General features: G+C 37.2%; 1 protein-coding gene across 1 annotated transcript in view; it reads left to right on the forward strand.

The window, feature by feature from the left end:
* LOC119798093 overlaps positions 1-13,294 on the forward strand; it is a 24,346-nt gene continuing 11,052 nt past the window's right edge. The window contains exons 1-11 of the mRNA XM_038307438.1: positions 1-291; positions 383-590; positions 798-964; positions 1,210-1,340; positions 4,100-4,266; positions 4,798-4,883; positions 5,107-5,187; positions 6,689-6,803; positions 8,577-8,752; positions 9,599-9,820; positions 10,090-10,292. Of these exons, the coding sequence (XP_038163366.1) occupies positions 133-291; positions 383-590; positions 798-964; positions 1,210-1,340; positions 4,100-4,266; positions 4,798-4,883; positions 5,107-5,187; positions 6,689-6,803; positions 8,577-8,752; positions 9,599-9,820; positions 10,090-10,292 (1,715 nt within the window). The 5' untranslated portion in view covers positions 1-132. The remainder of the gene's footprint in view (positions 292-382; positions 591-797; positions 965-1,209; positions 1,341-4,099; positions 4,267-4,797; positions 4,884-5,106; positions 5,188-6,688; positions 6,804-8,576; positions 8,753-9,598; positions 9,821-10,089; positions 10,293-13,294) is intronic.

Raw genomic sequence — 13,294 nt, forward strand, 5'->3', positions numbered from 1 at the left:
ATAGAAAGCGGAAAAGAGGTGTTGCTGTTGCCTGGGAAACCTGGGACGTCATTATGTGTAAAAGAGAAGACCAGTTCAGTTTCATCCCTGTTCAGAGCTGCAGACAGTCCTGACAGACAAAAGGCTAAAGTCATGGATAACTGTGATTTAGAGAAACTCTCAATCTCTGCTGGGAAGCTAAATCCAGCCTTCTCACCACAGGTTACAGACTATAAAGTGACAGTGGAGAGCAGGGTCAGCAAAGTCACCCTGGACCTGAGCACCAGTGATTGTGGAGCATCATACAGCATTGTAAGTGTCAGACTTCAATTTTTTTTTCTTTTCTTTTATCTTAAAGAAATTTCTTTGCATTTCAGTTAGACTCTTGTTATGTTTTTTTCAGCTGTCTGGTGACCGTTCCAGCACTGTTAAACTGAAGGATGGGTTGAACAGAGTAGATATTGAAGTGGTTGCTGAGGATGGGACGGTGAAGAAATACAGTGTGGAAATCACTAAGCTATCAGGAAAAATTGCAGAGCTCACTGATCTGTCTGTAGAAGGGGATTTTCCACTGAATCCAGCCTTTACCACTAAAGTCCATGGATACAGCAGTAAGTAAAAGCCTTAGTAATCTTACCCAAGATGTTAATGTGAAGGGTTTTCCTTTGGCGATGAGGTCTGTGATCATATTCCCAAATTAAATGCCTAAAAGGTAGCCTATTATTATAATTAGTATTAGTATTTTTTTGTTTTGTTTTGTTTTTTTATGTTGTGCAGTTTGAGGTAAACTAACATTTTGCTTGTTTATTTTAATGCAGGTTTTGTCCCATTTTACTGCAATGTTGTGACACTTGTTGTCAAGGTCCCAGACAGCCTTATTAAAGTGACAGTAAATGGAAAGAGCAGCTCTCAGCCTGTGCCACTGCATTTTGGGGACACTATGGTGGAGGTCTCTGTCTGCTCAGCAGATGGCAGTGTTTCACAGGTATACAAGCCCCAGAGAGGATTACCAAACATCATATATTTAGTCTCATTTAAACATAATCATATCATTTAATGTTATTTTTGTTGTATTTTTTTTTTTTTTTTGAGTAGCCCCTTTTGCTGGCTTCTTATTAATAAATAGGAGGACAAAATCTAAATTTCAGGAGATTTCATTTAGTAAGGTAATTTAATTTTCATGAAGCTCTGGTGCATTTATCATTAAATGCAGCTGTCTTAATGTTGCAGATGTACACTGTGCTGGTGACACGGGAGCTGCTTCCCATGGCTGTGACCTTCACTGAAGGGAAAAAGCAGCTGGATTATGAGTGCCCTGTATCCCTCAGCGCTCTGTACAGACCCATGTCTGTCCACCACAGGTGACACCTCGGAATTATGGACAAATGTTGACAGGATTTTAACCGTATAGTTATGAAAATGAGCTTTACATTTTGTTAGCCTAAAGACCAATAATTTGATTTGTAACTATTCCCTTTAATTGCATCAGGTTTACACTGGAAAAACGATCTAGAAATAGATACAAAAAAATTTAATTAAGTGTAAATACCCTTAATTTAAGTAGGTAAATTAGATAGTTTGCCAATGGAATGAGCATTTTTACTCTTAAAGTAAAATAATTGGATAATATGCACTTGAAATAAGACAATGCAATTGTGTTTTATTTACCTCCTCAATCCAAGAACAAATGTACTTATTTTAAGAAAAAATGACTTATCTTGATTTTGTTTTTTTCCAGTGTATCAAAAGGTTTTTGTTTGAAATTTTTTCTCTTTTTTTTTTTGTTTACTCCAAATCTTCATGCAGTAAAAAAACACACCATCAAAGCAGGTATCGGTTTCAGGTGATGCTGAAGTCCCTCCGCTTTTCATCTTCGAACCCTCAGAACCATATTAGCATAGACACATTGGACAGACAACAGAATTGACTTTATTATTAAGGAGTCAGTTTAATTCATCGCTTTTTTAATGTTTTTTTAGATAGAGATTTTCCAAGTCAGAAACCTGCATAAAGCATTTTTATTTGTTTACTTAACCATACAACTTATATGAATTTCATAATCTGGATTTAAATGAATTGTAGATTTCCTCAATGTCACAGAGTCAAAAGCCTGAAACATACCATGTAAAAAAGAAGGAAGCAAATATTTACACTGTTAATGAGGCATTTCCTAAATCCTCTTCCTAAATCCCAAATAGATTATTTTGCTTCTGTTTAGTATCATTGATTGGATGTAATTTGAAGAAACAACAATTGCAGACAATTGACCATTTTTCTCTTTTTTTTTAACAAATAGAAAAACAGAGAGCTCTGTACTGCCTGAAAAAGTCCCACACAACCACACCAGCCTGGCAGCTCCTCTTCATGCAGGTCTCCAGCTTAGCCACTCCCTGCTGGGATGGCATCCTGTCACAGAAACAGCAGATCTGCTGATCTCGTTGTTTTGGTCACTCTGCCATGAACGGCAAACTCAAGCTAAAGTGTTCAGGGCTGCAGGCAGCCCATGGTTTTCTATCCCCTCCCAGATTCTCTCTTATGAACCAACCCTTGATGAGCTCAGTGCAACACCCAACCAGGTAGATAGACATCCGTCTATAAGAGTGGAGACATGGGATTGTCAGTGATTGCTGAATCTTATATCTATGTCTTTTTATAGAGATTGGCTCTATAAACTTTGTTATTTTGATAAAATGTAAACCCACACACTTAACTTTCCAGAAATGAGGCATCATTTAACGGGTAAACAAATAGTGGGACACTTATTGCCAAATATAAAATGACCAAACATCAGTTTTTTTTTTATGTTTATGGAACATAACTGTTCCACACATGTTCTAATGTCCTTTAAGTGGAAGAGAAACCATCCACTTTTTCCAAATATCATATATGAAATTTGACCTTCATCCTTTTTGTGCAGTGAGCAAGTGCCAAACCCTTATGACACCACCACTATGTTTACATTTAGAAAATCTTCTGAGTCTGAGATCTTCATCCAAACTTTTCATCTGGTTTTTTTAAGGTTAAGTAACTGAGACATTCCCTCATCAGTCCATAAACGCCTATGTAGAAGACATATGGTTTGTCTCTGTTGCTGGATTAAAAAAGGTCTGCTCAACCTTATTGGAAATGTAAGGAAGGCCATGCATGGAGGCAGGGTTTGTGTGAGGAAGACAATCAGTTTAAATCAACTCCAACAACCCTAGAAAGGAGACTGACTAAATATCAGCCAGATGGAGTTAGAAGTTTGTTTATGGCTACACAAAACATGTCATGCATGCAAAGCTTTCTACAGAACATCTGTATAAATATTAGTGAGCTGTACTGTGTGTAAATGTTTACACCTATGAAGAATGGAGAAAACCTACAATAAATTCAAGCTTGTTTTAAATAAATCACAGAAATAATAAGAGCAGTTCAAATAAATATTCTACACGCAGGACGAGAGCATGGAAAGATCTGACCGTAGCTAACCTACCACGTCTCCCCCACACACTCACATATTAGCGCTTTACAATTACGTTCTTTCAGTTAGTTAACATTATAGTACTAACCTTATTCTGAAGTTAACTTACTTACACCTCTATACCCCCCTTCTAACAGTAAAAATGAGGTTCCACCACATTAAGACCAGAGTTTGATCTCCTTAAGACCTGTTGGTCCTCAGGGGATCAGTTAATATATTAGAAAAGATCCTAAATAGGTATCATAAACCGGCACACACACACACACACACATGTTCTTGTCTTGCTATATGTAGTGAGAACCACATATTGACCCCCTATTTATTTTTGTCATCCTAATAAACCCCTTCCATGTCCTATAACCCTGATGATAAACCTTAACCTGACTATTACCAGTGCATAACTCACCTTAACTTTAAGCTAAACTAAACTTAAACTTTAGTCTTCAATCTAAACGTTGGATTTAAAAATCAAGTAGCAAATGTTTTTAATTTTCTAATGGGGCTTTGGTCTCCATTAGGTGCAGGGTCTCCTCATAATGTTTTATATTCCTGTTAAAAAGTTCTTACTGTTCCAGCCAGGTAATAAATACATACCCAAAAGCACACTTTCACTGCAGCACGTTATAAGTCAATAAATTAAATTCCACTGTTTTACAGTAACCCAAAGAGCATCTTCTCCAAGCCTTACATTGAGTTGCTGGCCCGGCGATCACGGGTCGACCCACTTAGCGGCTGTCCTCTGGGAGATTGCTGGAAGGTCCCTGAGTTGGAGCTTGATAAAAAGATGTCAGCAGCTATGGTCCGGTGTTTTTTTCATTACCGAGGTAAAAATCTGGAGCCTCGGTTTACATAAAAAACTATATTTTCTAAACTGAACCTAATTTTTAGCTCAGCTGAAGTGATAATTCACATTCTGCTTAGAAATAAAGAGATATTTCACATATGGGACTTTTGAATAGTTGAAATATGTTTTTAAGTAATAAATTATAAAGAGTAATTTTGTCACTTCTTGGATCCTTAAAGATTTATGTCCTCATTTCACCCTGAAGGGTAGCTTTACCCATTAGAGGTGCTTGAATAACAACATTGTTAATATGCTAGGTGCTCTCTGTCTAACCTCTACTCTAACCCATCCTGTAATATCAAATAACATGGTGGTACTGTAGACAAAGATTATGTTTCTTTATTGAAAGGGGTATTATTTCTTAAGTAAACATGTTGTATCCGGCTGGCATACATGCCTTTCTTTCTGTTATATGTTTCCTACAGTGAGGATTTCAATACAGGTAATTTTTTCAATATGAAATAAATGATTAGCATTTTTCTTTTATGTTTTCTTTTTTTCCACTAAACAGGATGCGACAGCGTGATGCAACTATCTGAGCTCGGGCCGCACACCCTGGACTGTCCACTCCAACCCACAGGGGACCTGGATGCAAAGGTTAAAATAAAAGATGAAGCAGAGCTCAGCAGTGCCACAGTCGTTCCTATTGACCCTGAATTTGCTCATCCTTTATTTAAAACTGCTCTCACAGACTCTAAGCTACTTTAATCTCCACTTTAAAGCATGTGTTTGGTTGTGTGATGTTGATTTCTCAGCTTTATTCATTTGCTATTATAACTCCATCACTGGACTCTTTCAGAATCATTGCTTTTTTATTCAGGATGTGACAGAAACCAACTGGTATAAGCAGCACTTTCTAACATCTGGAGGTTTGGAGATGGAAACCAAGCATGTTTATAAGGTAATTACCTCCTGTTTTCTGTTTATAGTCCTCAGATTTTACACAAGCGTACATTTTGTTTTTATACAGACAATTTATAACCTGAAAAAAACACAATTTTTACCAACATATCCTTTATCAAGTTGCTGATTATTATGTTTTTTATGCCTTAATTTAAAACCTATTGCCAAAAGTAATGGACAATTTGTCTTTGTACCAACCTATCCTTAATGCATAGAGTAAGACATTAAGTTTGATGTTTTAAATTCCAAAAAATTGAAATAAAAGTAAAGAATTTTCTTTAAAACAATTTAATTATTTATTTAATTGAGCAGGTAGGTGAGACAATTTGCCAGTGGAATAAGACAATTTAGTTTCAAATAAGAAAAAACCCCAAATACAGTCTAATTTCAAGTGCATAATATCTAATTGTCTCATTTTAAAATATTAATTCCATTGATCATCTTATTTACCTACTCAAATGAAGGGCAAATACACTTACATTTTTATTTCCAGTTTTATTGTTGGATTTTCTGACCACTCTTCTATTTTAAAGTTCAGGCACTGGTGTTGGACAGCATGGCCTGTAGAGTCTGTTCTAAGTCATCCTAAAGTTGTTCTTATTAGGTTGGGGTCTGTGCAGCTCACTACGGTTTCTACGAAACAGATTTATTGGATCCACATCCTAATGGACTCTGCTTTGTTCACTGATCCTCATTTATCCCGGAGGCCAGCCGTAGAGTTTAAAAACCTAATGCACAGCAATCATGCATACTGCCCCTTCATACATCCTGATTTGCATTGAATTGACAGCAGCTTTTGCCCCTCCTCCAAATATTGATGCAAATTCTCAAGTTATTCTTAAAAGATGAGTATCCAATTGTCCAAATTCTCTTGGTGCAGGATTAAAGAAAATTAATTCCCTTAATCCTTGCATCACCAATCTTTACATCTAGCACAATGCTGTCTGGCAGGTGCCATTTTTATGCTTTACGACTCTGAATCTAATGCTTTTCAATGTGATAAAAGGCTTTTGATGCAGCTGCTTGGCTGCAAAAACAGGTAACCTCCTTCAAATACGTCTGCAGAAGAAGTCTTCATATCAGCTATAGTAGCTGAAATTTAAACTGGTTTAACCGCCTCTATTAAATTATTTTAATGAGCTTAATATATCAAATATAGCTTTTATGCAGACTTTACAACTGCAACTACAACTCAAATACGAAGAATCTGTTGGTGAAAATGAGAGGAAAGTAGCAGATAGGTTTTATTAAATTTCCCCAATAATCTGATCTTTAATACAAGGGATCGCCTCAACATCCAGACGTCCTGAAATACAAGTCCAAAACCCTCAATGAGTGTTGAATTTCCTCCTAAATTATTTAAGATTAAAATTAACTGGCTACTAAAAGTTACAGTAATTTGATTTTTTTTGCGCCATCACCATAATTACAATTCAACTTCCCCACATTCTCTATAGCCTTATGCTGGATGATATTCACCATTATGAGTTTCTTTTTAGGTGCGTAGCTGGGAGAAAAGACTCCGAATGGCAGGAGAGGATCACTGTGTGGATAAACTTTGTGCTCTGGCTGAGGAGCATCTCAGCTGCTACCGCCAACATCTACCTAAACAAGGTATATTTTCATCATTGTTTGGTAAGAAATGCAAATTAGAAACACAGCCCCCCTAAAAAATCTGGACTTTTATGTGTTTTATGTAATTTCCATAATGCTGCTATTGTTGCATTGTTTTTCAATATAAACCATATATCTCACTAAGGATTATACTGTCTTCTTCAAAGTCATTAAGGTTTTTAATGAGTTTCATGAATTTCTATGAACCCTCTATCCTGTCCCTGCAGACATTTGACCACGTCTGCTGTTTGTTCTTGTTACTGTCTTGCTTCTTCCGCAGAAAATTATGTTTAGTGTGTGCATTTAATGTTCTTGCCATATTATTTGCTTGACATGACATTTTTTCACATCCTGCCAAGAACTACGGATTAAATCCAGCCTTTTTATGCTTAATCTGGACTTTTGTTAGTCTTTGCCCATTTACAATACATATAAACTTAAATGAACATTCTGCTGCAGGACAGCATCTAACTTCTTCAATGTGAAACTCGGTTCTAAAATCTGTCAAGAATGAAATAAACCTTCAATATTTTACATTGCTAACATTTATGTTAAATCTGTTTTTCCTAAATGAATCCTTGATGTGGTTCAATGTGATTTTGATACAATAGAAAATCAGAACCGAGGCCCTTGTGTCCGTGTCTCGATTCCGACATTGCATCTTATCTCAGCTGCAGCTATTAAAAAATACATGGAAATGGGGCCGTTTGTGGTCGCCTCTGAGACGTCCTCTCGTGTCTAATGTGTCAGAGACTCCAGTTACTGCTGGGGTTCCTTCTTTTTTCAGCTATGCGTGCCTCCTTAATTGCTTGATGACTCACAGAAGTGACATTTTAGACTGATCCAAGACGACCGAATAAGAGTCACTGAAACCGAACAGAGAAAGAACACCAGATCCAGGGAGAGAGGCAGATCTCTTAAAATATAAACGGGAGCTTTAAGAGGCTGAGTGGCTTAAAGAGAGGCTCAGTTTAACCTCATGGGTCATATTGCTGCAAAACAAGAAGGCCGTGTCATGCTACTTGAACACAGATTAAGGATGCAATATTAAAATGGGTTTAATCGTTCTGTTTTTATTTCACAAGTTATGATTTCTGATACAGTGTTCCCAAATATTTCCTATCAAGAAATCACAAAAATGGGTTTAAACGATTTATTCAGTCATTGATTGAATTAGTGTCTTATGTTGACGAATAAAAACATTAAGTTTTGTTATCTGTTGTTTTTGGTCAAAACACATTGAAGCATCCAGCATTATGAAAAAGATATCATATATAAGAAAGCAGAACATAACCATGACATTAAACAAAAAGTTGTAGAAATATTTTATGACCGTTATGTCCATCTGAATTCAGGCTCCTCCAATCTATAACTCTATAACATCTATTTCAGTCAATTCCCTTCTCAGTACAAACCTACAAAAGAATGAGATGTGTGAACAGAGCAGTACTGGAAGAGAACTTGTTAGAAGTTGCAAAAATGTTCATACATGTGCAGGCTGGGGTTCATCTTCTAACATAACCCTGAACATGCAAGCAGAGCTTCAGTGGAATGACTTAAATCACAGTAAGCACTTATGTTAGAGTGGCCCAGTTCAAGTTTGAATCTAAAACCGACTGAACTGTCCATCGAACTGAGCTTGTTTCCTTCTAGATCTATATAGATGCTACTCCAATGTAAGGCCCACATGCATATCAGCTAGAATAAATCCCGTCTGTAAGTTTTTAACTAATGTGTAAACAAGCAGTGCTCTTCTCCATCCACCTTCTGCAGGGGACCAGTTAAAGCAGGAGAATATGGAGTGTCTTCTGCACAGCCTGGAGCAGGCGGCTGCTTGTTACGCATCGGCTATCCCACTAAGTCCCAGAAATGCCAAGCTCCACTTCCTGCTCGGCCTCGTTTTGGAGGAGCAGCATAACTCCTTGGAGATTTACAGCCTTCACAGAAAGGTGAAAAAAAAAAAACCAGCAGCTTGATTAGTTGCATAAAACTTTCAGTAACTGCAGCCCACACTTGAAAGGGGCGGACCCATGACTTTAGAGAGCAGTAGAGACTTTTTCCATTATTTTTATATTCCCCATTTTGTGGTCAGTCTAAACAACAGTCAGGTAAAAACCTTAGGAATATTCAGGACACACAAACTATAAATGGCATTACAATAATTGAACCTAATCTCCATATATACATGAGAGTTTTACAAATTTTCCACAATATTGCACCTTGCCCAGACATTTAACCATAAATACCATACAATACAAACCCATAAAGCACAACATGGATACACATTTTCACAATTATTTACACCACTGCAGCCATTTTCAAATCAAGGTGTACAAATCAAACAAGGACTCCTCTCAAATTACACATACTCTCTAAACACAGCGGCAGCAGTAAGATCCTATATAAAAATCAGATTTACCGTCTGTCTCTTTAGTTTTTTTAAAAAGGTCCTCAATTCTCTGCAGCTAGTTTTAAGCACAAGTCTCTAACATAACTTAAAAGAATTAGCAGCTGCCTTCCTAGGTGTCATTTATGCCTTTACCAGTGTCAGGCAAAGCAGTTCAGGTGTGTCCACACCAATAGAGCCCCACCCTGGGCTGCCACCAATTAGCAGGTCAGTGCAACAGTAGGCATTAATGCACATTTATACACAGAAATAATTTCAGTTCTGCACTGAATAGCAAGTTAAACATTTTCATGATGGACACCAGATTATAGTTGTGTTATGAAGCTTTAATGATGCTGAATTATACAACAGTAAAATTAAAAAAAAGTTGTTATTTTGTCTTCCATAGGGTTATAAGGATAGTGAGGAGTTAAGTGATGCCAAATCATCCGCCTATCAGGATGAGATTCTGGCAGTGTGTAAGCTGCATGGTTTCTTTGGCACGCCCACTGTGGAGAACCAGCTGCGGGCCTTGGATAAGGAGTACCACCTGCTGAGACAGCAAGGACAGTCCAACAAATCAGACTACATACAGACCCTTTACATCTGGCTGTCCAAGAATGCTGGGAAGGTAACTCCTCACTTTAAAAAAAATCTCTAAAAACTGGCACCCCAAAGGTTTACCTCAGGACTTCAACACACACATCAGAAATGTCTTTTGAGCTTTTACAGAATTAGCAGAACTAATTTTTTACATACAGTATTATTTACCAAGCACTTGTCCACACTCCTTTCCAAATAGCCCAACAAATTAATCCAGTAAAGATTTTCTTAGTAAAAACTTTTCTCTAGTGATGTGAACAGCTTTAAATGAAGGTTTGGGGGCATTTATTGTTTCAGAATCGCAATGCAGGGATTCAAGATGAGGAGAGTTACATATATCGAGCCTTAATGAAGCACCTGGACGCCTGGTCTCTGAGTCCCGACAGCTGGGAGTTCAGCCTCCATGTAGGAAGACTTCTGCTGCTTCAGGGGAGAAGCAGGGAAGCTCTACAGCACCTTCAGACCGGGCTGGCGCTGCACCCCCTGCACCCTGCACTTAGGTACAGAAGGACCATCTCATGCTAGAAACTACAGAATATAGTATGTTGTTTTGGGTTGTTTTTGATTTTTTTGCACAATATCACAGAGAAACAGGAAAATCTTTCCTCTCTTCATCCCCATAACCCTATTGTGATCCTTGATTCCCATCAACCCAATGTATCAGAAGAGCCTCAATTAATGGCACCTGAAAACCTTAAAACTAATGCAACAACCAGTGGCGTTTAATATATAGTGCATATCTAATGTTACTTTAGCATGAGTTTATTGCCTTATCTTCTCAAAACCCACCATTTTATAGCATTTACAACTAATAACTCAGAATGCATGAAAATTACACTGGTAGAATGTTTACCAGTATAGACATGTTAGACATCGTTGGAAAGCTTCCATTCTCCACAATTCAACCACCCAGTTAATTTTATGGACACAGCAAGCACCAAAGCATAATTAACATAGATATAGCAGCATGTCAAAATGTAAATATGACAAAGCAGCCACAACAAGCAAGAATGTCTTTATTACTGCTGTTCAAAAAAGACCTATTTTTTTTCTAGAATAAAATAAAAAACTTTGAGTGTTGTTTGAACTGATGCAGTTTGTGCTTAATGCAGCTTCTGTGTTTTACTCACCCAATTTTCATGTATATATTCAGAAACTAGAAGGTGTTAGCTTTCAAATAATGTATCACACATGTACAATTGGGCTTACAGTTACTGTTATTTGTTGTTCCATTTGAGTATGCAAAATAAGCGAGAATTTCCCAAAATGAGGTGAATGTTAAGAGGTTGATACTAGAACATAAATTAGATTTTTTTTTTTTTCACGTATGTCCTTCTTACAATATTTGTCCAAATGTGCCACTTTAAGAGCTTTCTGGATACTTTTTACATGTCAAATCATGGTGGCTTAAACATATATATAAATGTACTCTTTATCAGACTATATTGTCCCAAAAGTTACAAAATTTCTATTGAAAAAATAATCCTGTGGGGTTTTTTTCTCGTTATTGTATGCAGGCCAGTTAGTTATATGTCGATTGAAAACCTAAATTTGGCCAATCATATATCAACGGTCATCTGTAAATCGTATTATTTTGGTCACAGCTAATCTACGCAACGGTTGAAATAAATAAGAATAATTTCCTTTCCCATTGAGTTCCGTCCCAGTGTTCACGGGGATGGACGTCTGTGTCTTCAGCAGGCGTAGAGCTAACAGAACTGGCAGCGTTGCGAGGCAAAGGCTCAAACATGTACGGCTGTAAGCCTTCTACACCAAACCAAGCTTCTGCCTCAATCTAAAACTAAATCTTCCTTCACAGTCAGCACTGGATACTTGAGACATCCTATCTTGGAGAGATTAAACATATTCATTCAAATGCAACTCTTAAATGAATTATTTTTATTATTAAACTGATTTGATAGATATATTTGAAGCTGGCATTAAAGAGTAGTGAGAACATGGCTAAACATGGACCAACTATGAATCCATTAAATTGTGCTTCATGAAATGCTTAAGAATTTTTTTTTTTTTTATAATCCAATCTGGCTTTGACCTCTCATAGATTTATTCATGACCTGTTTGCTGCGTTGCATGGTGCTGTGTGTTCAGCAATGTTCAAAAGCATGGCTTAGGGACCATTTCTAGTCTATATTAAATACTGCTCGGAAGTCTTTATATTTTTTGTGCAACTTTGAAATATTTATTGCACACCTAGTATGGGCAGTATATAGATCAGTGGTCTCCAACCCTGGTCCTCAAGATCTACTGTCCTACAGATTTTAGATGCATCCCTGCTTCAACACAGCTGAATCAAATGATTGATTACCTTTTCAAGCCATTCATTTGATTCAGCTGTGTTGAAGCAGGGATGCATCTAAAATCTGTAGGACAGTAGATCTTGAGGACCAGGGTTGGAGACCACTGATATAGATTATTTAATTAGATAATATTCGGACTGTTATATATTGTTTGTAAACACACACCCTCCTGGCTGTGCATTAGAAGAACAAATGAAAGCATGAAATGAGCTCAAATCATGATCAAAAAGATAACTGCAGATATATGTGATAAATTCACCACAAATTCCTTTTAAAGCATAAGAGTTTAATATAATAAACATTCAGTTCCAAGTCAAACATATTTCAGTGGTTAACATGGTTGAAAACCATCATCAGTAAGATGATTCATAGTTTAGCATGGATTTTAAGTCTGAGAGCCAAACTTAATCCCATTAGGAGAAAAAAACAACACTGCATGTAACACAGAGGAGAAAACGGAGATACTCAAAAACATTGTAATTCTATGTGTCCAAATGGAATTCCTGAAAAACTACCAAAACCCAACATACAAACACTAACTCAGACAAAAACTGGTTCTTCCTACAGACAGAACATCCAAACCTAACTTGTGCTGCATTGTTTATGCAATGCAGTGCAGTAAGGATTGCACAGCCTCCTACAGTATATTAGAGAAACCCAACAACAATTGTACAAATGCAAGGAGCTGCACAGGAGAGCCAGTAGCTCTGGACAAGTTTGGCTGTAAACTTGCACCTCAAGAGCAAAGGATACACCTTTGAAGACCAAATTGTCCAGATTTTGGACAGAGAGAACAGATCTTTTTTTGATAGGCGTCAAGGAAGCCCTCTTTGTAAAAAGAAAAAAGCCATCACTAAACAGAGGAGGGGATGTGGTTTCAGCTTCCAAGCATTTCAAATTTAGTCATAGGACCCATTCCAAAGAGATTAGATAAGCACTCTCATTATGATCCAAAAAAACAATCACACAGCCCATGCACAGCAGAGTCCCCAACAATCCAGAAGAAGAGAGCAAGGGGCGGCATTTTGATATGCATCTGTTCAGGGGCTGCTTTAATATATCAGTGCTCCAACTAGAGATTGTTCTGGTGCGAGCCAACAGAATTGAAAAACTCTCCTGGACAATTTTTAAAACTCCTTAAAAAAAAAACAGAGTGGAAGTCTGGTTGCCTTCCAATTTAAACC

The sequence above is a fragment of the Cyprinodon tularosa genome, unplaced genomic scaffold (genome assembly GCF_016077235.1).
Source record: "Cyprinodon tularosa strain WSP-4 unplaced genomic scaffold, ASM1607723v1 ctg61, whole genome shotgun sequence".
Taxonomy (NCBI): domain Eukaryota; kingdom Metazoa; phylum Chordata; class Actinopteri; order Cyprinodontiformes; family Cyprinodontidae; genus Cyprinodon; species Cyprinodon tularosa.